This window comes from Ranitomeya imitator, chromosome 6, assembly GCF_032444005.1.
Source record: "Ranitomeya imitator isolate aRanImi1 chromosome 6, aRanImi1.pri, whole genome shotgun sequence".
In the NCBI taxonomy this organism is placed as follows: Eukaryota; Metazoa; Chordata; class Amphibia; order Anura; family Dendrobatidae; genus Ranitomeya; species Ranitomeya imitator.
This window is the reverse complement of record NC_091287.1, coordinates 520,325,530-520,351,700: the sequence shown is the minus strand read 5'-3', so window position 1 is coordinate 520,351,700 and position 26,171 is coordinate 520,325,530. Positions and strand designations below refer to the sequence as shown.

General features: G+C 48.5%; 1 protein-coding gene across 1 annotated transcript in view; it reads left to right on the top strand.

Annotated features, from left to right (window-relative positions):
• The window catches only part of EIF3H (eukaryotic translation initiation factor 3 subunit H), a 153,187-nt gene that overhangs the window by 21,483 nt on the left and 105,533 nt on the right, over window positions 1-26,171 (top strand). Inside the window, exon 2 of the mRNA XM_069731802.1 lies at window positions 18,961-19,117. Coding sequence (XP_069587903.1) covers window positions 18,961-19,117 — 157 coding nt within the window. The remainder of the gene's footprint in view (window positions 1-18,960; window positions 19,118-26,171) is intronic.

The window sequence follows — 26,171 nt, the reverse complement described above, 5'->3', positions numbered from 1 at the left end:
CGCCGAGTGCTTGCTTCCTGTTAGTAGATAAAGGTCAGGATAATTTTCGGGATCCTATAATGCCGGCTCTGGCAGAGTTCAGCCTGGCCCCCTGCTACCATCCTTCTCACTCGTGTCCTATGCTCCGGTTATTATTCTCCTTATCAACCCTCCATGGGGCAGACAAGATTTCTTGTGTTCGCTTCTCCTTAGTTATTGATAGGCTTAATACTGCGATTTCTGAACTGTGGCACGAGCGCTTAGAGGACTCTTCTTCTCCTCCTTCGAAATTACAATCTGAGAAGATCACTGTGGGTTTTCTCCGTGAAGCATCGACAGAGGCTGCGCCTCGAAAACTTGCCTTACTGAAAAACAGTGAAGTTGTGCGATGGTACAAATGTTGGCTGCCCACTGGTGCAGGGTTCACCCTTCGTGGCCGGCGACACCGCTGATGTGAGTGAATAGAAGGAACATGGCCAAGAGGAGGACCAGCAACCTGATGGCTTGGTACTATCAACATAATGGCGGAGAAGACTCTGATGGACCTATCTAGGCTTGCACAAGATCCTTCTTCCTACAGATTGTTCATAAATCAAGTCACCATTTTTAAGACCGAGCAATTTTAAAGGAGTTTTCCACCACTAGGACAACCCCCTTCTTGATCAAAATTTTTGGACCCGATAAAATACTAAAACCTATACTGACCTCCTGTGCCGGCGCTGTTCCCATGTTGTCGACACTGGCTCTCATGGGGCTCCAATGTGGTTTTGACATGTGACTCTGGCACCCAATCAGTGCTGGCGTCTCTGTCCCCGCCTTCGGACAAATGGAACTTGAAGAGGAAGTCCGGGCTGCAGCTGATCTGACTTCCTGTCCATACATACATCCACAGGAAGTAGGGACAGTGAGGCCGGCGCTGATTGGATGGCGGAGTCACGTGTCACAACAAGAGCCCCAGGAGTGCTGACACCTTGGGAGTGGCGCCAGCGCGGGACAGGAGTATGGGCTTTGTTTTATGGGGGCCAGCGAGGGGCATGAGAAGTTGTCCAAGTAGTGGACAACTTTTTTTTTAAACAAAGTAGTTTTGTGGTTAGTGGACAAGCAATTGTCGCTAAACAGCAGGTTTACCATTGCCTCAATCTGTGATTTGGCACAATTTCAGCCTGATGGGGGTTGTCCCATAGTATTTATGACATGGTAATGGGATCTGGTTTACTGATCAGATCACTGGGGCCTGGTTTTTGGATTTCTTCCCGGTCAAATGGGTTGTCTCCTACTTTTTATTTTTAAAAATGGGATCATGGTGACTTTTTACAGTGTAAAAAAAAAAAAGTCAACGCTGGTTGCAGCTCTCACTTTGCATCTGAGCTGGAAAAGAGATTTAGGACACTGGTTTGGTCTGGATCGGAGCGTGACCGCTGCAGCCAATCAGTGGGGGAGCATCGGCAGCAGGAGGCCTTTTTTTTTTTTTTCTTCTAATTTTAAAACAAAATTAAATAAAAATTGGCAACTCATTTCTCTGATGGCCTCTGCTTTCAACAGCTTGGTGAGTGAATAATAATAATCTTTTTATTGCGCCAACATATTCCGCAGTGCTTTACAATTCCGCAGTTCATACACAACTGTCATAAGTAACAACGTTAATGATAATAAAATAATTAAAGTAAAGATAATGATGCACATAGCCTTAGAATTATTGGGCCAAGGATAATAATATATGGGCATACACCATGGTTTCAGTATATTTTATATTATTAAAGGGAATCTGTAAACTTTGTGTTTTCTTTTTTTTGCCACCTCATCTGAGATCAACCTAATGTAGGGGCAGAGACCCTTATTTCAGTGATGTCACTTACTGGGCTACTTGTTGCAGTTTTGACAAAATCACCATTTTATCATCAGATTATTACTCGAGTACCAGTAAACCTGCTGCCCGGTCATCCAGCCACTCCCCCATTACTGACCGGTCAGTTTCTGTGTATACTGTGCATATGCAAAAAGCTGCCAATCAGTGGTGTGGGCGGCGTTATACACAGCTCATCATTCAGACAACTGGTAGATCTGCAGGAGAAAAAACAGTTTTTGATCAAAACCGCAGTGAAGTGCAGTATCTCTGGTATCAGGGTCTCTGCCCCTACATCATTCTGCCCGTAAGATTGTGGAGCAAAGTCCTGCTGACAAATTATTGCTAAAGGGATTGTTTCAAATTGACAATCCTTATGTTAGAGGTTTTGGAAGCGCTTTCTCCCTGAAGCGCTTTTATTTTATTTTTTTTTTTTTTTACATCAGCCTTTTTATTCGACAGTGCCATGTTTGGAGCGGATTCCATCTAGAGCCACTTCAAAGAAGTGGATCACGCTAAAACTTGGTTAGGGTTAGGGTTTTGGTTGGGCCCAGGGTTGGGACTAGGGTTGGGGTTGGGGCCAGGGTTGGGACTAGGGTTAGCGTTAGGGCCAGCGTTGGGACTAGGGTTAGGGTTGGGGCTAGAGTTGGGGTTGGGCCCAGGGTTGGGGCTAGGGTTGGGGTTGGGCCCAGGGTTGGGACTAGGGTTAGGGTTGGGGTTGGGGCCAGGGTTGGGACTAGGGTTAGGGTTGGGGCCAGGGTTGGGACTAGGGTTAGCGTTGGGGCCAGGGTTGGGACTAGGGTTAGGGTTGGGACTAGGGTTAGCGTTGGGGCCAGGGTTGGGACTAGGGTTAGGGTTGGGGTTGGGCCCAGGGTTGGGACTAGGGTTAGGGTTGGGGTTGGGGCCAGGGTTGGGACTAGGGTTGGGACTAGGGTTAGGGTTGGGGCCAGGGTTGGGACTAGGGTTGGGGCCAGGGTTAGGGTTCTGGGGTTGGGGCCAGGGTTGGGACTAGGGTTAGGGTTGGGGTTGGGGCCAGGGTTGGGACTAGGGTTGGGACTAGGGTTAGGGTTGGGGCTAGGGTTGGGGTTGGGCCCAGGGTTGGGACTAGGGTTAGGGTTGGGGCTAGGGTTGGGGTTGGGCCCAGGGTTGGGACTAGGGTTAGGGTTGGGGTTGGGGCCAGGGTTGGGACTAGGGTTGGGGCCAGGGTTGGCACTAGGGTTGGGACTAGGGTTAGGGCCAGGATTGGCACTAGGGTTGGGACTAGGGTTGGCACTAGGGTTAGCGTTGGGGCCAGGGTTGGGACTAGGGTTAGTGTTGGGGCCAGGGTTGGGACTAGGGTTGGGGTTGGGGCCAGGGTTGGGACTAGGGTTAGCGTTAGGGCCAGCGTTGGGACTAGGGTTAGGGTTGGGGCTAGAGTTGGGGTTGGGCCCAGGGTTGGGGCTAGGGTTGGGGTTGGGCCCAGGGTTGGGACTAGGGTTAGGGTTGGGGTTGGGGCCAGGGTTGGGACTAGGGTTAGGGTTGGGGCCAGGGTTGGGACTAGGGTTAGCGTTGGGGCTAGGGTTGGGGTTGGGCCCAGGGTTGGGACTAGGGTTAGGGTTGGGGCTAGGGTTGGGGTTGGGCCCAGGGTTGGGACTAGGGTTAGGGTTGGGGTTGGGGCCAGGGTTGGGACTAGGGTTAGGGTTGGGACTAGGGTTGGGACTAGGGTTGGGGTTGGGCCCAGGGTTGGGACTAGGGTTAGGGTTGGGGCTAGGGTTGGGGTTGGGCCCAGGGTTGGGACTAGGGTTAGGGTTGGGGTTGGGGCCAGGGTTGGGACTAGGGTTGGGGCCAGGGTTGGCACTAGGGTTGGGACTAGGGTTAGGGCCAGGATTGGCACTAGGGTTGGGACTAGGGTTGGCACTAGGGTTAGCGTTGGGGCCAGGGTTGGGACTAGGGTTAGTGTTGGGCCCAGGGTTGGGACTAGGGTTGGGGTTGGGGCCAGGGTTGGGACTAGGGTTAGCGTTAGGGCCAGCGTTGGGACTAGGGTTAGGGTTGGGGCTAGAGTTGGGGTTGGGCCCAGGGTTGGGGCTAGGGTTGGGGTTGGGCCCAGGGTTGGGACTAGGGTTGGGGTTGGGCCCAGGGTTGGGACTAGGGTTAGGGTTAGGGTTGGGGCCAGGGTTGGGACTAGGGTTAGGGTTGGGGCCAGGGTTGGGACTAGGGTTGGGACTAGGGTTAGGGTTGGGGCCAGGGTTGGGACTAGGGTTAGCGTTGGGGCCAGGGTTGGGACTAGGGTTAGGGTTGGGGTTGGGCCCAGGGTTGGGACTAGGGTTAGGGTTGGGGTTGGGGCCAGGGTTGGGACTAGGGTTGGGACTAGGGTTAGGGTTGGGGCCAGGGTTGGGGCCAGGGTTAGGGTTCTGGGGTTGGGGCCAGGGTTGGGACTAGGGTTAGGGTTGGGGTTGGGGCCAGGGTTGGGACTAGGGTTGGGACTAGGGTTAGGGTTGGGGCTAGGGTTGGGGTTGGGCCCAGGGTTGGGACTAGGGTTAGGGTTGGGGCTAGGGTTGGGGTTGGGCCCAGGGTTGGGACTAGGGTTAGGGTTGGGGCTAGGGTTGGGGTTGGGCCCAGGGTTGGGACTAGGGTTAGGGTTGGGGTTGGGGCCAGGGTTGGGACTAGGGTTGGTTCCAGGGTTGGCACTAGGGTTGGGACTAGGGTTAGGGCCAGGATTGGCACTAGGGTTGGGACTAGGGTTGGCACTAGGGTTAGCGTTGGGGCCAGGGTTGGGACTAGGGTTAGTGTTGGGGCCAGGGTTGGGACTAGGGTTAGGGTTGGGGCCAGGGTTGGGACTAGGGTTAGGGTTGGGACTAGGGTTAGCGTTGGGGCCAAGGTTGGGACTAGGGTTAGGGTTGGGGTTGGGACCAGGGTTGGGACTAGGGTTAGGGTTCTGGAGTTGGGGTTGTAGCATCTGTAACCTGCTGGATCGCTGTGGTTACTTGCTCAATATAAGGCCTCATTCACACATTCAATTTTTTTCACGTACAAGAAAATTGGAGTGATTGTTCAGATCAGTTTGATCAGTGTCATCTGATTTTCTCCTGTGAAGAAATAAAAACAAACAAAAAAACAACACAAAGCCAAACCATGTCTGTTGTCCATTCTGAGAGTCTGAAAATTGGACGGCACTTGGATGTCACCTGAATGGTGTCTGGTTTTCTCACAGACCCATTGATTTGCATCAAAATTAAACCTCTCGCTCCCATTGAACACAAGGGAAACCCAGCCCAGCAGAAAAATGGATCATTACTTCCACCATTCTACATAAATCAGTGTAGGGGCTGTGCACTATAGAGCTGTATTAATTAATTTTTTTTTCCTTTTCCCGAATACACCGCAAATTCCTTCAATGTTCTTGAGTAGGGTTTCTGTTACAAAAACTTTGCCAGCAAATGCTCTGTATGTTAGAGAGGGCTGGTGGTGGAACCATCGCTGTACGGACCGCTATCTGAGCGATATGGGGGCTACAGGTTCTTTCCTACTGTCTTTCCATGTAATTCGTAATTTTCCCTGCTGTGTAAATATTTACTTTCTGTAAATCCCGAAGCAGAACTATAAATGCAGCTCCAGATTAAAAATTATGCTGCAACGTCCATTTATGTGATTCACAACGTTACTTTTTTATATAGATTATATCAATGGACCCCTGGTGAAATCTGAGTGTTTTCCGATGTATTAATCTCCCGGCAGTGCGCCGTTCCCGGTGCTTTTCAGCCCGATATTAACGTTCCCGGTTATGGAAGCTGCGGCTTCTGAAAGTCTTCATCCCTGGTTGAGTTCTTCACTTACCGTCGTAGTGTAAAAGGTGATTGATGTCCTGGTCGCTTCCAGACTGTAAAAACTGTTTGCCGCTGTCCTTGAGTGTGCTTGATGGGGAATAGTGAAGCCTTTTATAAGAATTACAACCTCCGGCCTGACAGTCAGAAATAAAATCGCTGCCGGCTCCATGTCCTACTCTTTATTTCACCGTGTTCCTGTCGGCTCGGATTTTGGAATGATCACTCTCGTTCCTTTTAACCCTTCCTATAAGCCTCTTTCAGTGCAGGTTGACCCAATCGGTCCTGTCCATGGCATCGGAATGTTGCCGGTGCGGTAATTTCGGCTACGCGCGTGCATCCGGGGGCTGCTTTGTTCTTGCTGCTTCCCATCACGTTAGTAAAACCATTAATTTCTTTTGGCTAGTGGAACTGCATGGTTTCAGGCCAAGCGAACTCGTGCAAATTTCCAAACCTTTAGCTAATGGGATGCTGTCCTCTAGAATTCTAGTTCTCTTCCTCTCTGAAGAGACAATTTACATATTTAATTTTCTAGAGGAGCATGCATGGCCTAGAAGTCTCCTCACACTGACATGCCAGGCCTGGATTGTCACTCTCCACAGCAAGAAACGTTACCCCTTAGACTCCAGTCCAGAGTCTCTCACCTAGCCAAATCAGATCTTACTTAGTTTCCGCTGATGAGGTGCAGACCCCCCGAATCGCGTGTCTGCAAATTGAGATTCTGGTTTACCTTTATCCGAAGTCATATGGCAAGGCTCATTAAAGGGCGGATATTGTTTTTTAGGATCACTGCTTCAGTAGGTGGCGCTAGATTTCTATTCCTCTTACTCTCTAAATAGAGAATTTGCATAGTTCTTTTCCCAGAGGAGCATGCATGGCCTGTAAGTCTCCTCACTCTGACATGCCAGGCCTAACTTGTCACTCTCCACAAGGAGACCACCATATCCAAAATAGAGGGGTGCTGTACTGAGGTGGCATAGTATAACCGCTATATCTGTAATCTGGCGGCAAGAAAACAAGTCACTTAGGAGAAGTTTACATCTGCATTAGAGAAACCTTACACCTGGGACTTTGTGGAAAAGTCATTGAATTGTCCCCATATTTCTGAGACCACGTAGTATGAACCCTGCAGGATAATTTCCTTATAATCTGATCCAATCTTTGCTGATGAATGACTGAAGCCACTCCCCTTTGGTAAGGAGACAGTGCGTATCTATCTTTGTTCTAATGCAGACAGAAATGAGGAAGGGGGGAGGCTCCTGCTGCAGTCAGTTGTCTTCTATCCAACCCAGGATATTGAGGAGGGACATGATAGATATTTTTTTTTTTCATGGAGATTTTCAGTTTTTAAGGGAATGAGTCAATAAATTTATTTTTTTCAGCAATTAAAGTAGTTTTAATTAAAATTTATGTATATTTTTTTAATCATTCTATATTATTTCAAAACACACTTTTTCGGTGATTCCTTTGTATCTCCGTTCATACTGCACCCACACACACACATGATACACTGTTTGAAAAGTAAACTTGCTCCCTTCAGCAAGAAAATAGCCAAATAAACCACAAAATCATCATTTTGTGATCACAAAATACATTTTAAACATTAATTTTCATAAAACTACAGTAAGGAAAAATGACCTGCAGGTGGCACCACACTACTACAAAGCACAATACCACAAAGCTGAAACAAATTCTAACATTTGCCTTGGGGGCTTTCCAGCTTGCCGAACTCCTTGCCTAGCTGATTTCAGGCAGGTACATATAAAATATTTGCTGCATATGTGGAAGTAGAATAAAAGTAAAACTTTACCTGTTTAAGACTTGAGCTTTAAAACTGACTATATAAATGAATGCAGCTTAAAAGGGACCGGACAGGTTCTGAACCATCAGATTTTCCTTATTATTGGACAGTCATTGAAAAGTCTATCTTCCTTCTAAGGTTGCCACTTATTGGTGACCTGGAGTCCCCTCTGGTTCCAAGTAAAAAACTGCAGCGTTGGCACAAATCAGACTGTACATTGTTTCCAATGGGAGAGATTAGTGGAAACAACCTTGCAAAAATTTGAAAAAAAAAAAAAAAAATCAATCGTAGGGGAAAAAAAGGTAAAATAATCTGTAGATATTACTTTTTTTTTAAAGGGATATTTCCAATTATTATATAATGGTGTAAATACGCTCAGTTATGGGGTCAATTCTTCATTTTTACTGTTAAAGTGGCACTGCTGTACAGGGAGCTGCTCCGTTCACATACATAGGACTGTGTTGCACTTCCCTACATTGCAGATAGATGGCAGTGCTGCTGTGGAGGGGACAAAAATGCTGCTGCCCCTGTTCTTTTGCAAGGTCCTGAAAATCAGACCCCTTCAGAAAAATACCAGTATGTTTAATATTGGGGGATCTCCTTTAGGCTGGAGTCACAAAACGTATAAAAAATCGGTCACTTTACAGGGACGAGAATCGCAGAAATGTTCCCTGAACAGTGATCCGTGTGTCATCCGTGTGCAGTGCGAGGATGCGATCTTCTCGCATGTAAACATCCGTGTGACATCCGTATGGTGAGATTGTCTCGCCGGCTTGCAAAATGGACACAGAATGGATCCATGGGCTCAAATATTCGTGAAAAATATTCGTGAAAACATATGTCAGTGAGACCCATAACTCTGTGTTCATCTCATTAAATGCATTTACATTTGACTAGCTTGATTTTCCTGAAATTGCCTGCGCCCCCGACAACCAATGTGCGAAAATTTTGCATGGGCCAACTATTGGCATTGAATATGAAATAATTAGTGTTGAAATGTTAAACTTTTGAACACTAGGGGGAGCAGCTGCTGAGATTTTGTTTTTATCCTGTTGTTGCGTATTTTTATAATTTATTTTAAATATGTATGATCATATATAATTTTTGCACTTTTGTAATTAATTGCCATTTCTGATAATAAAGGCTTTATTTTTATAATTTTTCCTGGATTGGTATGCTTGTTTGGTAGTTTTCCTGTTCGGTGCTCTGGTTTTTAGTCTTTCTCTGGCAGTGGCTCTCGCTGTCCGCTTCCACGGTGCACCCTGATTAATGATGTATTGTGTGATATAAAAGTGATTTTTCATGATTTGTGGATACTCTGGGGTATATTGTGGTATTTAATTGAGATTTGGCATGAAGACCTAGTTACTAGCGACCTACTGTTAGCTCGCATTACGACTGCAGTAAATGTGGGCGGGGTCTGATCACATGTGTGTGATGTCACTCCTCCCCCTCCCCTTCTGGAGCTATGCAAAAGGTTGAGGGGGGATGGAATTAAGGGTCACAGTGCCGAGATGTTTCGTTGGTGACTGCAATATGAAACCAAGAGGACTACGGCTGGCAGTGCCAATTTCATTTTTGTTGGCGCTGCACAACTCGCTTTATCACATAGGATTAGTTACACTGTATCACACATGATCGGATTAGATACATGGCCCTGCTCACTCATTGTTGAGCCTCATTCACACTTCTGATGCGTTTTACAGACACCACAGTGAAGCCTCATTCAGACGTCCCTGCATTGCAGACATGAATGAGGCGTTAGACTGACTGCGGAGCGGAGTCCGTGTTCAGTGCACAGGAGTGGGAGTGATGTCACTATGCTCTGAACATTAGCGGTGACGCCTCTTCAGAGCAGGACTGCAAAGATGGCAACAGCTTTGTAGCCTGGAATTAGTAGTTCAATACCAGGCTACTGTGACCTTTGCTCACCGCCTCTGCCCCATCCTCCTGTCACCGCTGACCGCTGAACACACCGCCGCTGCCTGGTCCTCCTGTCACCGCTCACCTCAGAACACACAGCCGCTGCCTGGTCCTCCTGTCACCGCTCACCTCAGAACACACAGCCGCTGCCTGGTCCTCCTGTCACCACTCACCTCAGAACACACAGCCGCTGCCTGGTCCTCCTGTCACCGCTCACCTCAGAACACACCGCCGCTGCCTGGTCCTCCTGTCACTGCTCACCTCAGAACACACAGCCGCTGCCTGGTCCTCCTGTCACCGCTCACCTCAGAACACACCGCCGCTGCCTGGTCCTCCTGTCACTGCTCACCTCAGAACACACAGCCGCTGCCTGGTCCTCCTGTCACCGCTCACCTCAGAACACACAGCCGCTGCCTGGTCCTCCTGTCACCGCTCACCGCTGAACACACTGCCGCTGCCCGGTCCTCCTGTCACCACTCACCTCAGAACACATCGCTGCTGCCTGGTCCTCCTGTCACCGCTGAACACACTGCCGCTGCCCGGTCCTCCTGTCACCGCTCACCGCTGAACACACTGCCGCTGCCTGGTCCTCCTGTCACCACTCACCTCAGAACACACCGCCACTGCCTGGTCCTCCGGTCGCCACTCACCTCAGAACAACACACCGCCACTGCCCGATCCTCCTGTTTCCACTCACCTCAGAACACACTGCCGCTGCCCGATCCTCCTGTTTCCACTCACCTCAGAACACCGCCGCTGCCCAGTCCTTCTGTCACCGCTGAACACACCGCCGCTGCCCGATCCTCCTGTTTCCACTCACCTCAGAACACACCGCCGCTGCCTGGTCCTCCTGTCACCACTCACCTCAGAACACACCGCCACTGCCTGGTCCTCCGGTCACCACTCACCTCAGAACAACACACCGCCGCTGCCCGATCCTCCTGTTTCCACTCACCTCAGAACACACTGCCGCTGCCCGATCCTCCTGTTTCCACTCACCTCAGAACACACTGCCGCTGCCCGATCCTCCTGTTTCCACTCACCTCAGAACACACTGCCGCTGCCCGATCCTCCTGTTTCCACTCACCTCAGAACACACTGCCGCTGCCCGATCCTCCTGTTTCCACTCACCTCAGAACACCGCCGCTGCCCAGTCCTTCTGTCACCGCTGAACACACCGCTGCTGCCCGATCCTCCTGTTTCCACTCACCTCAGAACACCGCCGCTGCCCAGTCCTTCTATCACCGCTGAACACACCGCCACTGCCCGATCCTCCTGCCACCACTCACCTCAGAACAACACACCGACGCTGCCCGATCCTCCTGTCACCACTCACCTCAGAACACACTGCCGCTGCCCGATCCTCCTGTCACCACTCACCTCAGAACACACCGCCACTGCCCAGTCCTCCTGTCACCGCTGAACACACCGCCGCTGGCCGGTCCTCCTGTCACTGCTCAACGCTGAACACACTGCCTGGTCCTCCTGTCACCGCTGAACACACTGCCGCTGCCTGGTCCTCCTGTCACCGCTGAACACACTGCCGCTGCCCGGTCCTCCTGTCACCGCTGAACGCCGCTGGCTGGTCCTCCTGTCACCGCTCACCGCTGAACACACTGCCGTTGCCCGGTCCTCCAGTCACCGTTCACCACAGAACACTGTGTGAGTGGTGGCGGGGGGAAATTGTAGCTTGGAGCTCAACTCTGGACTACAATAAAATGGCACCTTGCTCCCCCCACAGCTGTGGACTGAGTAGCCCAGGGAATGTCCAGCGCACAGCGGAGGCAAGCACAGTTTAGGAGATGTGATCGGACACTGACCTCTCTCCTATGCCCAGGGGCTACCATATCTGTGATGTGTAAGTATTAACACACCAGCAAATACAAATGGCAGCCCCGAGTGTCTGCAAAAAATTATGAAATGTTAAAACGCAATATTTTATTTTGTATTAAAAATAATCAACTATGTAATAATTATTACTAAAATAGAGAGGCAAAATGGGATGAAAAGAGCTTAAAGAATTGTTGCATGTGAACCTGTAGTGGTGGTAAGTCATGGCCACATGACGGTCACAGACCAGAATCATTCTCAAATATGCAAATATATCACACAAAAAACCTTTAGTAACAAATCTGTAACAGCACCTAAGCATTTGGTATCTACTAAACTTTTTATTTTTTATTTTTATGGTCGATGATTCTAAAAGGTCAACTTGTCCCCTGGATAATAGAGGCTGTGATATTGGCCCCCTCCTGGTCCCCGTCCTTGGCCGGCTTCACACATCAGAGTTTGAGGGTCGCTGTATCATCTGCCATTTCCACATTTGCTGTAAGGTGTCCTGAACTCCACATATGAGGCTGTTGCGTTTAGGTCAGGGAACCTTGTCTGGAAATCTTGACCATGAAACTTGGTCGTGGAACGCCTGGTGCTTTTTTTTTTTCAATTTTGTGGCTCCCAATAAATCACAATTTTATAACGAAATTTTTGACGGACATCACAACCAGTGGGTGGCCCCATACAGCATGGCCATCTCCCGACAGACCGTCACTATACCGTGACTGGTGTGAGGGGAACCCATCTTGGTCATCTCTTGCTAATCGTCTCGTGATGTGTTGACCCAAAAGCTAAGGACGCGTGACCTGTGTAGTTGGCTGTATATAGGTGGCGGGCGCTGCGCGGATTGGAGGCCAGTCACCAGTTTTTTTCAGCTCTTCGTTGCTTATAGGATTTTGTTGTATTTCTGCTCTATCATGCAACTCTCATCTCACAAGCCCTCAACCCACCAAGCACCCTGAGGCCTCCTTTTGTGTTCCTCCTGTAATTAGGCTTAATTGGATAATTAAAGAGCGCTCCCGATATGTTCTCGTGCTCTACGGTAAATTGAGGCTCCCGAGGACGGTGCGCGCATCATTTTTTTTTTTTTAAGTCTTACTTTTTTTTTCTTCTTCCGGTCGTCCAATTCGAGAGATTTCACGTTTCAAGCTCCGGGGGCGACGTGCGAAGTCTCACTTGAGCGTAAGCGTTGATAACAGCTGCTCCCGGGTCTGGCTTTGTGTCGGCTCATTGGACCAAATGGTGGTGATTAGCTTAATTAACTCACTCTCCGCACCGAGCCTGCCCGTTTGGCATTGGATGTACGTGCCACTACGCTGACTTTTACTTTATTTGTTCTTAGTTGCTTTCTCCGAGGGGTTTTGTGTTCTGCAATGCTCTGGCATCGGCCCTACTTTTTTTTTTTTTTTTTTTTTTGGAAAATATTTTCCTAAACTTTTGCATGAATCCTCAAAGATGAAAATTTCAATTTTAATTAACGATTCTTGGTGACAACATTTTTTGTTGTATCATTTGGATTTTTTTATTTAATTTATTTTTTTTATAAAAGTAATTTGTTAGGTGTCCAATCTGGATGGCAAACTTTCGGGAGCCAATACTGACAGGATAACCCAGCTCCAGGGTTGTCTCCGTATCTCTTCTTTTCACACTATGGGTAAATTATGCACCGTTTCCCATAATTTGAATCGTTTTCCTAAAATTCTGGAAAAGAAAACCTAGGAGCTGTAAAAAAAAATGGCCGTACTGCTAGTTACCCCTTTACTACATGTCTCAATGAGAAATTTGCCTGGTGCATCTGAAGGATAGTTCCTGATTGGCATCCTCTTCACACAAGCAGACAATCTACCGTTTGTGATGGTTTTTGACAGCACATCGCACTGTGTAGACCGTGTACGTTCTGTTGATCATATATCTGGTCCCCCCCCCCATACAGTATTTCTTGGCTTGATGAATGTCCATTGAGTCAGCTACAATTACCGTTTGAGTCCATATCTGGCCTTGTATGTGAGCGTTAACATAGTGCCTCCCTCCTGTGTAACTTGCCGTCCACTGCCTGTTGTCAAGTGCAATCCTGTTCCAGTCACAGAGACCCCCCCAAGATGGATTACAGGAAATGGGAGCGTCGCTTTGTTTCTCTGCTTCGTCTTTCTAGCTACGTAAAGGTATAACAGACAAATTTTCATTTTAGGACATAAGATAGTGGCATGCATTCTAAGGAATGAGGAAAAGAAGGTTCCAGCACTGATGGTGCTGACAGAGCAAGCATCAGAATTGGAATAGTTCTAGGACATAGTATACTGGCTATGAACACCAGAATCTGTTTTAACTTGTAGGCAATGAGGGCATAAAGATTTTTCTTGTTTTAGGTAAAGTGATAGCTGAGGAATGAATAGAAGGAGGTTCCAGTACTGATGGTGCTGACAGAACAAGCATGAAAATCGGGAGAGTTCCTGGACATAATAGACTAGCTCTGTGCACCAGAATCTGTTTTACCTTGTAAACAAAAAGGGCAGAAAGATTTTTCTTGTTTTATTTAAAGTTATTTAAAGTGCTTTTTAAAAGGGAATCGGTCATCAAGTTTTTGCTTTGTAATCTGAGAGCATCATAATGTAGGGGGAGAGACCCTGATTCCATCGATGTCTCTTGCTCAGCAGCTTGCTCTAACTTCAATTCAATCCGTGTTTTATCAGCAGGAGATTATCACTGCAGGACTAGGTGTCTCGTGCCAGTCAGTCAGGCTAATCGTGTAACTCCACCCCCCACCACTGATTGGCAGCTCCCTGTGTACATTTTCTACAAGCTGCCAATCAGGGTCTCTGTGGGCGTAGTCATGCAAATTCTGACCACTGCTACAGCAAAGAAAACAGGGATTATATCGAAACTGCAGCAAGCAGCCCACTAAGCGATGCATCTTTTGCTAGAAATTGATGCAAAGGGGGTTAATCGGTACCCCTGAACGTCCAGTAGAAAGTTGTAGAGCTTTCCTCCAGTGATCTGAAGCCCCTTTAATGATCGGATGGCGTGAGTCGTAGGGGGGCTTAGTGTGTCGTGGCCATTGGGACGTCAGTTTAATGGTCACTTCCATCATCACCGGCCCCGGCATATATGTGATCAGCGGGACCGGTAACTGATAGCGGAGGCAGCACAATGGCAGCGAGCTGTAGAGGCGAGCTCCTCGGCACCATGACAATGGGGAAGAGATTTCTGCATGTAATGTTCTCTTATAACATTAGCGGCTGTTCCCGAGGAGAGAGATGTAGAAAGCCGAGGCTCTTAAGATGGACGTACGGGGCAGAGGTTACACTGATTGGAAGGCTGCGGAGGAGCACGGGCATCCACGGAGGAAGGGGCCGCACCGCCGCCACCGCCATCGGGGGATTCACTGCCACACAATAGCCAATCACACACACATTAGAGGAAATCACACAGGTAGAAGAAAGCGTCTATTCACTTTTCTCTGGAATCCCGTTGCTATAGAGATGTATTCATCGTAAGCTGTGAACCGCGTGCAGAAGGGGAGCTCGTCCGCGTGGGCCTGATGGTCCGCAGAAGTCACCGACGAGGATGGAATCGTGAGGACCCCGGCCAGGAGGAGCACCATGACTCCCAAGCGTCAACTGGTGGGATTTCAGTGACTCGTACTGGGGTCCGTTCCTTGTTTTGCCGCCTCTGGCGAGATTCTCGCCATCAAGTGACCGAAAAGTCATAGTGCAAGATTGGAGACAGAATGGGTCCCTAGCGGTAATGACCGGGCAGACGGTTGGGGCAGCAGGAGAGTCAGTACGCGATCGTCCTTGGGACTGACCTAAAGGCCACCCAATCCGCTGGGTGTACGAAATCATGGTAGGACCTCAGATGTGCGCACGGGGCCCGACTTTCCAGACGCCGGCATTACACCTGTTATTAGTTTAGAAAGGCCAGCGGCACTTCTGTGCTCATAGAATATTATTGTTCTCGGCAACACATCTGTCTGCGCAGGACGATGTGCTGTCGAGAACAGCTATATTTAAGCAAGAATTTAAAAAAAAAATGTAACCCCATGAACTAGCGTTTTGATAGTTTTTGAGCTGTTTGCTTACTTGATTAGATTCAGAATTGTTCCAGATTATCGGCCAGAGCGAAAGCAATTTAAAGAAGCGCTCCTCCTCCTCCCATCAACGTTTTCATCCTCTTAATATAGTGAAGTCATCGTATTATACAGCTCTGTGTACTTACAATTGCTCATTTTGCCTTTCCACCCAGATAATTCTTCTCTCCTCTGCTGTATTTAGAAACAGGAAGTCTCTTGTCCCCGCATTTATCATTCCCCTCTTCAACTCCTGACCCAGCCGCTCTGCTCCTCCTCCCTCTGCCAGGGACTTTTGCAGTGACTGATGACTTGTGCAGAGAAAATTGACCTCCTGTTCCTACATAGAGCTTAGAAGGATTCAGCTCGTCAGTGGTTAATCACGTGATGTCATACTTCTTCTCTCTTCCATTAGGTGTATCACTATCTGCTTTCTGTAGCACAAGCGGCAGCCGTGTGCCTGAGGGTTCACAAAACCGGGAAACCACTTTAAGACTTTTACTTGATGTTTGGCGTCTTTGTACACGACACGAGGGAGGTATTCACCCCAGGAAGTACTGCATGGCATATTATGAGCCTGTGTTTAGGGGTCCAGTGGGCGGTCTTACCCAACAATGAATAACCATGTCTAACTGCACAACAGGGTAAGCTGTCAATCACTGAGTGGGACCGCCCACTGGACTCCTAAACGCGAAGGGTAGAGGTATTAATACAAAACAAGTTATCCCAAATTTTTTTTTTTTTTTTTTACCCACAATACTGACTAATTTTGGTGCTATTATTATGGTAATGAACGTGTACGATTGTGTCCATGAGGCGTCTCACCCCTCAGCACCTATGGAAGTACCGGAAACGTATACAGGCAACTTTAAAGCAGAAAGCTGGGATGTTGGCATCTGTCCTTGTGATTGTATATTGGGGTCTGACATTCGATTAGACTTTGTTTTGACAGCTGTATAGTTGGGACAAAGGGGCGGCCTTCTAAGATTAGGGGTACGCAGCTGCCTCTTTGCATCACATTTCTCTGCTTCATTGAAATATGTAATAGAGCTGCAATACCAGACACAACCTGAAGTCAAGGATGGCGCTGTTTATTTTTAAAGTTTTTTTTTTTTTTAACATCAGTTCAATTCATCAATCGTGCCCTGCTGTTTTCTGTTTTTCTGTATCACCCATCTTTGCTATGTATTCACGGAGAGTGTATGTGTATATATATACACACACACACATTCACATTCTAACGCATCGGGTATTCTGGAATATGCATGTCCATGTAGTATATTGCCCAGCCACGTAGTATATAGCACAGAGCCACGTAGTATACAGCACAGAGCTACGTAGTATATTGCCCAGCCAGGTTTGTCACAGGTTAAAAAATAAACATATACTCACCTTTCCGAGGGCCCCTTGGAGTCCATGGCAGCTTCCGGTCCCAGGGTTGGTATGAGCGCAGGACCTGTGATGACGTCGCGGTCACATGACCGTGACGTCATGGCAGGTCCTTCTGCCATACCATCTTTGCCACCGGAACCTGCAACGGAAGATGGCGGCCGGCGCGAGCGACTACGGAGGGTGAGTATAGCAGGTTTAACATTACATTTTTTACTATTGATGCCGCATAGGCAGTGTCAATAGTAAAAAGTTGGGGACACACAGGGTTAATAGCGGTGGTAACGGAGTGCGTTACCCGCGGCATAACGCGGTCCGTTACCCGCAGCATTAACTCTGTGTTAGCGGTGACCGGAGGGGAGTATGCGGGCGACAGGCACTGACTGCAGGGAGTAAAGAGCGGACATTTTCTTCCGGACTGTGCCCGTTGCTGATTGGTCGCGGCATCCATGACAGGCAGCTGGCGAGACCAATCAGCGAATGATTAACCGTGACAGAAGGACAGAAAGAAAGACTGAAGTGACCCTTAGACAATTATATAGTGTGTATCCTTGAAGTTGTGTGGTTCCTTTATTCCATCATAATAAAAAGCCTTCATACGGCTCGGGGGTGTGCATTACAAAGAAGTGTGCAAGTACGGACGGCCGTTTCGTGCCCGTCACAGCGCTTCCACGGGTCCACTGACTGCGTCCCCTCATTTTTGATAACCAGCCTTGCTAAAGCAAACAGCTGGTGGCTGGTATTCTCAGACTGGTAAGGGGCTATTGATATAGCACGCACACCCTAAAAGCCGCCCGAAGCTGCCCAGAAAAGGCGCATCTATTAGATGCGCCAATTCTGTCGCTTTGCCCAGCTCTTCCCACTTGCCCTGTAGCGGTGGCAAGTGGGGTTGATGTCACCTTTGTATTGCCTGGTGACATCAAGCCCAGGAATTAGTAATGGAGAGGTGTCTGAGAACACTATCCATTACTAATCCTATAGTTATATGGTAAATGAGCACACAGCCAGAATAAAGTCTTTTATTTTGAATAAAACACATACTTTTCCATTTTTATTTAAAAATATCAAACACCGTTATACTCGCCTAATGCATAATTCCACTGAATCCCTCGTTTCCTGTAAAAAAACAAAACAAAAAAAAACAACCATATCCCTCACCTACCCGTCGTTCTGCCCCACGCCTTAATATATATCTGGGGGATAAGTGGTTTTCAACCTGGACGGTGCCAAGATGCGACCGTCCAGGCTGAGAACCACTGGTGACTGAGCTGCTAGGAGTGCAACATCAGTGACTGGCGGTGAAATTCTTACCATGATCTGCTGTGAGCTCAGTGAGCTGAACTGCGATGACTTAATCATTGACTTTTTCTCACGGTGCTCAGGTCACCACAGTTCAGACTGGCTGGGAATGCAGCCTCACTGACCGGTGGTAACCTCCTGCTGTCGCTGTTATTAGTTGATTATAATGCTCATCATTCTTCCCTGCTCGTGATGAGAGCCATCTTAAACACTGGGGAACAGCGCTAACTCTACTGCTGCTTCCCTGGCGCCTATGCATGTAGTACTGATGTGGCCACAGTTGCCACACATGTGCCGCAAGTATTATACACACATGGGCACTGACATCTCCGGTACCGGAAATATCAGGTCCTGTGAAACCGGCCTTACCAAGCGCTATTGATTCCCATGTCTGGGGGCGCACATGCTATTATGATGGATTTCCGTTTGGCTCTGGCAGAAGATCTTTGTAAGTCACGACTCTGGTGCCGGGCTTCCAGGAGAACGCTACATACATTACCGGCTTGTATGACGAGCGGCAGGAGCACGGCGCAGCTCGTCCTTGGAGGAGATGATGGACGACTCTGCATTCTCAGCTCACAACTCAAGGCCTCGTCCTTACTGTATTTTATATAACACTATTTCTGCAGAAGCCGGACGACGGCCAGTACGTATGGCCGACATACAATATCTCCTATTAATATGGCTGAGAAAGAAAGGTCTATGAACCCTCCACTCCGTACTATTCCCAGACTAAGAGTTTAATGATGGCAGCACAATAATTGAGATCCCAGCTTATCTCCTAGAAGCGTTGGCCACTTTGGTCTTTGGCGTCGGGGTCCAAGTTCATGGCCCAACACAGATAGTGGAAGGTGGATTTCATAGCCGACCCTCCCAATCTATGCTAATGGTGTAGCATGGCGTCGTGGGCAGAGCAAGGATCTGTCAATGTCTGCAGTTGTATCTTTTGACATGACTTCTGACTTTTGTTTCTAATGGCTAGAAGCCGTTTCCTGAGGTGGTAACGTTTCGCCCTTTCTCTCGGCAGGTGGTTCTGAAGATCATTAAGCACTATCAGGAGGAAGGTCACGGCAGCGAGGTGGTGCAGGGAGTGCTCCTTGGCCTCGTGGTGGATGAACGGCTGGAAATAACTAATTGCTTCCCTTTCCCACAACATACGGAGGAAGATGCAGAGTTTGATGAAGGTATGAAGAAAAAAACCCTGCCCTACGGTCTACAATCTGACGCTCCCCACCGTGCCTCTGACCAGGTCTAGTGTAGGAAACAAGGTGCTAACGTGGCTGCTGTCTTCTACAGTAATCCTGCAAAGGTGCCGGGCTGCAGTGCCTGCAGTGCCTCCATCGGTGCCGGGCTGCAGTGCCTCCATCGGTGCCGGGCTGCAGTGCCTCCAGCGGTGCCGGGCTGCAGTGCCTCCAGCGGTGCCGGGCTGCAGTGCCTCCAGCGGTGCCGGGCTGCAGTGGCTCCAGCGGTGCCGGGCTGCAGTGCCTCCAGCGGTGCCAGGTGCCGGGCTGCAGTGCCTCAGCAGCGCTAAGTAATCTGTGGCCAGTGATGGGCTACAGCCTTCACTGCGGCCGTGGGATTCTCATATCTTGCTGCACTATGAAGCTTTTTGTGAATAAATCACATTCGCTTTTGCTGTCCATTGCACGTTGCCACCGCCTTCCAGTAAAGGTCTGTCCTTGTGCCGCAGCGCGTCTGTATGAGATGAGGGCTGATTTCACTTGGTGCTGAAAGCATTGAGGGTTAATTACGCAGCCAAGGAGACAATGATAAAAATTAGGTTTGATAAAAAAAATGAAATAAAATTTTTCTTCTGCTTGCGATTTAACAAGTGTAAATCAATTTAGCAGGAGCCGCGCTGTGACACAATGATAAACAGCCTTTTCTCCTCCTGTAAACTCGCTTTGTTTTTGATGAATGGATTAAAAAATTTTTGTAAGTGCTTTACAGTATTGCCGCGCTGAAGATCTGGAGGGCATCCGGCTTCTTATGGCCGGAAATTTCACGACACTCTGTTTCCACTGTGCGTTCAGTACAATGTGTTTTTTTTTTTTTTTTTTGTTTTTTTCTTTCTTTCTTGGAATGAAAGAAGTTACTGGTTGAATAGACGTATTGAAAAAAGGAAGCAAAATTGTCAAAATGTTATGATTTCTTCAGTCTGCACTATGAGCGGCGCATGCAGGAATCCCGGCACTTAGGCCTCGGCTGCCATCACTGAGGTTACTAATGGGTGTCTGAGGAAGGTTCTGCTGTGCTGAATGCACCTGGGGAAATCAAGATCCGCTGCTGGCAGCTTCCTTTTGCAATTGCCGACTATAGTTGTTCCCGTTGAAATCAATGGGAGATGACCAGAGATGCTGCATGTTACGCTAGATTTATTCAAGTCATAAAGGCTAATCGAAGACAACCCCTGGATCAGGGTCTTTACCTCTGTGGGGATAACTTCTACACCAGGGTCCCACTCCTCAAGCCTCAGCCATCAGTCCAGAGGGTCCCAGTACTTTTGAAACTGAAGGTGCCTGTATTGCACCAAGGCAGCATTTACCCGGTGAGGTTCCCTGAACTGGTGCAGAGTATGCTTCAAAAAGGGACACGAAAAGACACAATTTGCATTGGTGAAACCTGCCCTTTGCATTAAAGGGGTTGTCCACAAACCTTTCTGAACCCCTGTGTCCCCCCCCCAGTAGAATAATAATTCTTATACTATCGTCCGGTGCTGGCGCTGTTCTATACTCTCGTCCGATGCTGGCGCTGTTTTATACTCTCGTCCGGTGCTGGCGCTGTTCTATACTCTCGTCCGGTGCTGGCGCTGTTCTATACTCTCGTCCGGTGCTGGCGCTGTTCTATACTCTCGTCCGGTGCTGGCGCTGTTCTATACTCTCGTCCGGTGCTGGCGCTGTTTTATACTCTCGTCCGGTGCTGGCGCTGTTCTATACTCTCGTCCGGTGCTGGCGCTGTTCCAGCGGTGCCTGCACTGTCTCCCGGGTTCGCGTGACGTTGGCTGCGGAGATTGATGACAATCTGCTCTGGCTTCGCTCTTCCCAATTTTGGATGTAATTTACATTTTAAAGGCTGTGATTAGAGGGCAGTTCTCGCTTCCTCCGGATATCTTGATTTGTCAGAAGGAGAGGAGAGTAATGCCAGGGGTGATTGGCCACAGTGATTGTGTGACATAACACCATGTGAGCCCCTGGAGAAAGTGTCCCAAAACCGCTGCAACAGTTCTGGTACTGGATGCGAATATAGCTTATTATTTTGCACTGGGGAAATATCAGGACTGCTCGGACAATCCTTTAAAGCGGATATCCGGGACTGTACAAAAAATGTATCTAAGCGCGAACAGGCAGCTAATTGCAAGCTACCTGTTATGCACGGTGCTGTTCTTCCTGGGCACAGAGGTCACAGACCGCTCCTGCCGGCGATTCAGCTGTCTCTACTGACTTGACGTCTACTGAGCAGAAGCTTCTTTTCCTCTCCACGGGGTGGGATGGGACTTCCGAGGCTATTCTGACAGCCAGATCCCTGCTGCTGAACTTGCGGAGTCGGCTGTCAGTCAGAATGATGCCGGAAGTCCCTCCCCGCAGAGGCAGCTGAATCTCCGGCAGGAGCGGTCTAGCAGATCGACGCTGGGTCAAACTGCAATAACTTACCTGTTAGTGAACAGATACATTGTTTTATTTCTTTTGTCAAGACCCCGATACTCCCTTTAAACATTGCTTCAATATGTCCCTCACATCCATGAATTGTAAAAAATAGCTTTACCCTCTTATCCTTATATACTCCGCACAATTTTCACATACCACCTCGTTATGGTTTTATTGGTGTATGAATTTATAAGTATTATTATTATTATTCCCCTATATGAATTCTTGGATGGGGTATAGTTTGTAAAATGAGGTCACTTGTGGGGGGTTTCTGCGGATCTTAACCCCTCCAGACCTCGGCTAATGTGACATAGCCCCCCGTATACCATTACTGCATAATCTGCCTCCCAAGATGATGCTCCTTCCTGTCTGAGCGCTGCAGTGCTCCCCAGTGCTGGTTTACAACCACATATTTTGGGGTATTGGTGTACTCAGGAGAATTTGGAGAAAAAATTGTGGGGTCCATTTTCTCCTTCTAATCTTGGGAAAATTAAAAACTTGGGGTAAAGGGACATTGTTGTGGAAATTTTCACGTCGCCATGGTGTAAAATTCTGTGATGCAGCTGTTCATTCAAGATGTTGACGTCCCCCCTAGATGAATTCCTTGAGGGCGTAGTGTCCAATATGGGGGTCACTTGTGGGGGATTTCTGCGTTTTTTTCTGGTTAGTGGCTCTTCATACACAACATGGCGTCTGCAATATTTTCCTACCAATATTACGCTCCAGAACAGCGCTTCTTCCCTTCCGAGCACCGCCGTGCGCCCAAACAGTAATTTCCGACCACAGATTTTGGGGTCCACTTTCTTCTGTTTACTCTTGCATGAATGAAAAATGTAAAAGCAACATTTTATTTGAAAGAATGTAATTTATTTTTCTCTTACAAGATGGCGCCGCCTGCGCAATAACTGCTATCGGATCACATCTATATACACCGATAGCCGGTACGCCATTTTTAAAGGTTTTTTTTTTTTTAAATAGGAATATCAGGAGAACCGCAAAGAAATAATTTATAAACACATTACATATGCCACCGCTGGCACCTGCCAAACACATGATATATATAACATTCATTATGAAAACTAGGGGGCATAAAATGAAATAACGGAGATATATCACTTATTTTATGGTATTGATTTCTTCTATTCAGTGGACACTACGTATTGTTATTTTTGGCAGTTCTCTGAATGCTGAGCTCTGTATTTTTTTTTATTTTTTTTTATTAACAATGCATATTGCTTTTCCACCAATGGATTTTTGCTTAAAATGAAGCCGGCAGAACGGTGTAAATCGATGCAACCCCAGTCCCGCCACTTGAGGGCACTGTTGCCAAACGTTTGCACAAGTCTTTTTCGGCGTGTCCTAAAGCAATCTACATGGGAGTGAGGGGCAGAATTATTAGCAGCAAGTTTACTGCATCCAAATCAGATTCCCATATAACGATCCTGCAAAACTTTTTTCCAAACAAGTTGCAGGAATTTTAACCCCCCATCGCCCTCCGTGTGCTGACACGGCCTCGTCACTGTCCGGGTAGTGTTAGGAGGAGAGCCGCCTCTTGTGGGGTCCGACCAGTCTGCTTTGTCTGACCGTATGTAGCAGAGCTCGGCGGTTATGAGCAGACTGTTTGCGTAGTGAAGCGCACACCGATCCTAAAGCCGATTCCGTAGACGGCACCGCTCTGCGAATGCCTGCTCTGCGCTTGGCAGAATTAATTAACCCCCTCCCCACTGCAGCACCACTGCGCTGATTATATTCCGGTGTCTCGCCCTCCAGTTATCGTATTGTGCTTGGATCAGATCGGGATCCTTGCGGGGCTTTCTAACCCTGTCTCGGATCACCACTTCGGGATTTAAAGGGACGGTTGTCCTGTTTATAGGAGCCAGGGTTCCCCCTCATTTATCGTCAGCCCCCGCCGCACATCCTTGCGCTGTGTAGGCTGGCCGTTGTCTCTGAAGCACAGAGGATTATCTGATGTGCAGACAATATGGGCTCAGCAGGGTTCTTCCACTTCACTCATTCATCATAAGCCGGTTTGTGTTGCTGCGTGCATGGCGTCTCAGCATGTGAGCGGCGTGTGCATGGGTGTATGGGTAGTGTGTGGCCGCAGAGCGTCCAGGACAAGATGGGGGGCTCTTGTTCTATACATAGAGCAATGAATGCAAATGTAGGACCGTCACCCCCACCATAGCACCTGATTGAGACCCTATTTGTTTATGTAGAAGCCTTATCTGATCATGCTCTAATCTAGGGGGAGGTCATTGTACAGGAGGAGGAGGTGAGCTGTGATATCATCTGTTGTGAATGGTGGATCCTGTGTTACCTACTGTATATAGAGGTGTTATCAGTCATTGTACAGGTGGAGGAGGTGAGCTGTGATATCATCTGTTGTGAATGGTGGATCCTGTGTTACCTACTGTATATAGAGGTGTTATCAGTCATTGTACAGGAGGAGGAGGTGAGCTGTGATATCATCTATTGTGAATGGTGGATCCTGTGTTATCTACTGTAAATGGAGGTGTTATCAGTCATTGTACAGGAGGAGGAGGTGAGCTGTGACATCTATTGTGAATGGTGGATCCTGTGTTATCTACTGTATATAGAGGTGTTATCAGTCATTGTACAGGAGGAGGTGAGCTGTGATATCATCTATTGTGAATGGTGGATCCTGTGTTATCTACTGTATATAGAGGTGTTATCAGTCATTGTACAGGAGGAGGTGAGCTGTGATATCATCTATTGTGAATGGTGGATCCTGTGTTATCTACTGTAAATGGAGGTGTTATCAGTCATTGTACAGGAGGTGAGCTGTGACATCACCTACTGTGAATGGTGGATCCTGTGTTATCTGCTGTATATAGAGGTGTGATCAGTCATTGTACAGGAGGAGGAGGAGGAGGTGAGCTGTGACACCATCTATTGTGAATAGCAGACATAGATGTGGTGCCTTCCTGTGTAGTCCTGTCTGATGAGGAGCAGGAGGTGTACGTCTGGGATCTATCTTCCGGTATGAGAATTGCCCATTTTTCACACTGGTAATAGTGATAAGGAATATTGAGGGTATGTGCACACGTCCGGATTTTTCGCGTTTTTTTTTGCGGAATTTCGCTATAAAAACGCTATAAATCCGCATAAAAAACGCTCAAATTATGCATCCTATCATTTAGAATGCATTCCGCATTTTTTGTGCAGATGTATGCGTTTTTTTCCGCAAAAAAAACGCAATCCGCAAAAAGAATGGCCATGCTCATTCTTTTTGCGGATTTTTTGCGGATTTCATGCATTCAGGGGGGAAAAAAAAAAAAAACGCAAAAAATCCGCGCAAAAAACGAGAAATCCGCGCGGAAAAAAACGCGATTTATTCGGACTCCCATGACAGCACTACGAGAGAGGGGATCCGCCCTTCAGGAACAGGAAACCTACAGATACAAAAGGGCGGTACCTCTCCCCATGCATCAGTTGGTTTCCTGTTCCTGGAGGGGCAGGATCCTACAGATGAATCTCGTAGATGGATCCCAGGCCGGCCGGTCGAATCAGGTAGCGGGGGGGTCTCCTACCTCGACCGGTGCGGAAGCTCCTGGAAGACATCACGGTGGTCCTGGCTGGACTGCACGTCAGTGATGTATACAGCAGGGAGCAGAGTCCAGAGGATTCCTGATCTCCGTTAGCGCCGGCGCCGGTAAGTATATCGCTCCTTCGGTCCATGTGGTGGTGCAGCAGGGTGGTGATGTAGCGGTGCCAGGAGGGGAACGCTATCCGGAACGCTGCTGCGTGCTCTTCGGCGTCCTGCATCGCTCTCAGCGTTAGCTGGAGCGTTTCCGGTGCAGTGACGTCGAGGGGGCGGAGTCAGCAGGCGTTTCCGGTCTCTGGGTGACTGCGCATGCGCAGTTCATCCAAGATGGCGGCGCCCATCGATCCTGAACGCCGGTCTCCTCACACACTGCGCTGACCCCCCAGATGTAGTCTCATCAGCCGGAACCAATAGGAGTGGCGCCAGGCAGCCTGCTGACCGGATCTGAGGGGGATTTAAGCAGGAGCTGGGAATAGAGCTCTGCCTTTGGTCACATCCACATCATGGAGAGTGATGGTGAGCGGCAGCTTCAGTTGCCGGAGGACGTGCGACAAAAGGCCACGGAGAAGGAGCATGCCAGAAGTGACCAGTCCAGCCGTAAAAGCTCGTCCAAGCAGGGATCCAGAGCATCGACTGGCAAAGAACCCCCTCGTGTTCCGGTACCTTTTTTGGCGTACACTGGTAAGAGATCTACGTGAATGCTCACTCAGTGACGCGGGCCCCTTATACTTTGTCATTTTAGGGAAAGAAAAGTGCAAAGTCGAAACATAAGGAGTGTGCCCTGTGTGAAGTCCCGTTACCAGATTCTTATATTAAAAAATTATGCGCCTCCTGTATACAACAGACGGTGAGGTCTACAGGAGTGGAGGGGTTGAGTGACATCAGGCTAGATAGATGGTATCACCCTTATTGTCCTCCCCTAGGTAGCGGAAGAATCTGCTTCTACGGCTAATCTGCGTGAGATGATCCGTACAGAAGTAAGGGAATCCCTGCGGTCTATGTCCCAGGCGGGGAGTTCAAAACAGAGAA